Source organism: Corvus brachyrhynchos, unplaced genomic scaffold (genome assembly GCF_000691975.1).
Source record: "Corvus brachyrhynchos isolate BGI_N302 unplaced genomic scaffold, ASM69197v1 scaffold26, whole genome shotgun sequence".
Classification (NCBI taxonomy): Eukaryota; Metazoa; Chordata; class Aves; order Passeriformes; family Corvidae; genus Corvus; species Corvus brachyrhynchos.
In genome coordinates this window covers 5081514-5083702 of record NW_008239324.1, presented here as the reverse complement: position 1 = coordinate 5083702, position 2189 = coordinate 5081514, and the positions used below count along the sequence as shown (strand labels likewise).

Genomic DNA, 2189 nt, shown 5'->3' with positions numbered 1-2189 from the left:
CCCTCACGCGGGCGCGTCCGAGGGCAGTGCACCGAGCCCACGGCCGGCGCGCAGGGACCGGGGCGGTGGCGCCACGGGCACCCGTCCCTACTTTTTGACTTTGGCATCGTAGGTGCCCGCGTTCTTGTAGGCACTGACGTAGCCGCTGGTGTCCACGATGTTCTCCCGCCCGCTCTTGCCCTTGCCCTTGCCGCTCTCGTCGAAGCGCTCCTTGTGGGAGCCCGTGTACTTGGAGGTGTCCGTCAGCCTCTCCACGGCTCCCACGGTCTTGGCTTTCTGCAGTGGGGAGATGGGACACGGCAGTCAAGAAGATGCTCCATCCCCTTCCCACACAAGTTCCATCCCTTGCCCCACACAAGCTCCTGACACCCACCGAAGACCCTGCTGTGCCCCTCGTGCCCCGTGCAACCCCCAGGGCCCCCCACCCACCCAGGGCCATGGGGTGTCCTAGAAAGCATTTACACTGTGGGCACAGCTCCATTCTCCCTCCTGACCACCACTCCTACTCCCAGCAGCTGAGGGGCTCCTCGCTCACCGTGACGCCCACGTTAATGGGCTCCTTCCCTGCCACCAGCTGGCAGATGGCTTCATACGCCTCCTCTTTGCTCTTGTCCTTAAACCTCTTGGGGGCCAGCTCCTCCAGCGCCTTCTTGAACTCCTCGTAGTTGATAACACGAGCTGTTTTCCCTCTGCAAGCACAAAACTCAGGCTGCCACCAGCACGTCTTTGGGTCATGCCCCCAGATGGGATGAGCTGCATCAGAGAGACCCTGCCCTTGTCCTACACTACCCTCGGACCCCTCACCCACTTCTGAAATTCAGCTACAGCTAAATGGGTTTGGCTGGGCGCAGCTGATGCTGAGCTCCAGGAGCTTTTCAGCCACATGCTGTTGAAGTCCCTGTTACCAAAAACCAGGATGCATGGAAGTGATCTAGGACTTGGTCCTGGTGTCAGGAGGGGAGTGCACCCATTCCCACTGCTCCCAGCCTGCCTGGGCTGCCCAGCACCCTCTCTCCCCTGGCAGGCATCAATCCTCCAGTCAAATTTGGAAGGACATGCACAGAGCATCTCTCCCCTGAGCTCCTGATCCTCATCTCTGGGGCAGCACAGCAACCTGCCCTGCTGCACCCCAAAAACCTCCTGGTGCTCAGCTCATCCTGACCCAACCCAGGAACAAGGGAATATCTGGATAGAGCATGAGTAGGAAGCAGGTTCTCCACCCATCCTTGTTCCTGCACCTTCGTGTGGAGCATGAAGTGTCATTGTGCCCCCAGGGACCCTAAAAGCAGTTCCGGGTGCCTTTTAGCCCTTCAAGCTGCCCCTGTGACCTCCATGGACCAGAGTCCTCCTCAAGCTTGGGCATTGGTTGGCCAGGCTCAGGGAAGGGGCACATCACATGGGACAACTCTGAGCACCCTCTGCTTCCTGTGGCACCTTCTTGAGCGATGCGAACCTGGCAGAGCCAACCAGGCCCACCCCAATGCCTGGAGTGGGAGCAGGGGCAAAATCTCTGCACCAAATCTGAGCCTCCCACCCCCAACCTTGGGTTAATTTATTATTAGGTCTTGCAGAAGCAACCACATGTCCCAGCTGAAGGTGGGACACCACAAACAGCACCCACAGATCTATGACAAATAGGATGGACAGCCTGCGGACACAGCTGGGGTAGCACAGCTCTGTGGGGACCCCCACACCCAGGCACCGCCACCCTGCCCATACTGCAAAGGCATCCCCACCCTCCAGGAGGCTGGAGGCCCTGAAAATCCAAGTCACTTACTTCACCTTGGAGAAGACAATGTCCACATCGGTGCTGGTGACGCTTTTGCCATCGGTGACTTTGCAGTCTTTGCACAGCTTAGCCCAGTTCTTCCCATTCATCTCCTGCCCCGTCGCTTTGGTGTCGCCGTAGATGGCGAATTTGCGGAAGCTCTCTTCCAGGGATGCCATCTCAGTGTTCCCAGCCATGGCGCTGCGGGACAGGGGCAGATGGGCCTGTCACCACCCAGGCTCCTGCTGGCTGCACGGCAGAGCTCAGCAGGCTGCTCGCAGGCCTTCGAGGGCAGGAGGAGGAGGAGGAGGAGGCGGAGGAGGAGGAGGAGGAGGCGGAGAAGGAAGGCCGGCGAGGGTGGGCTCTGCAGAGCAGGAACGGGGCGTTGGCAGTGGCTGTGGGCATGCGGGGGGGGTTGGTG

General features: G+C 60.1%; 1 protein-coding gene across 1 annotated transcript; it reads right to left on the bottom strand.

Moving 5' to 3' along the window:
* Positions 1 to 6: 6 nt before the first annotated feature.
* TPPP3 (tubulin polymerization promoting protein family member 3) lies at positions 7 to 2074 on the bottom strand. Its single transcript, XM_008638741.2, has 3 exons — positions 1778 to 2074; positions 536 to 689; positions 7 to 276 (listed from the first exon to the last, which is right to left on the bottom strand). The coding sequence occupies exons 1-3, from the start codon at positions 1963 to 1965 to the stop codon at positions 88 to 90; spliced, it is 531 nt and encodes a 176-aa protein (XP_008636963.1). The 5' UTR covers positions 1966 to 2074; the 3' UTR covers positions 7 to 87.
* Between the last annotated feature and the right edge of the window lie 115 nt (positions 2075 to 2189).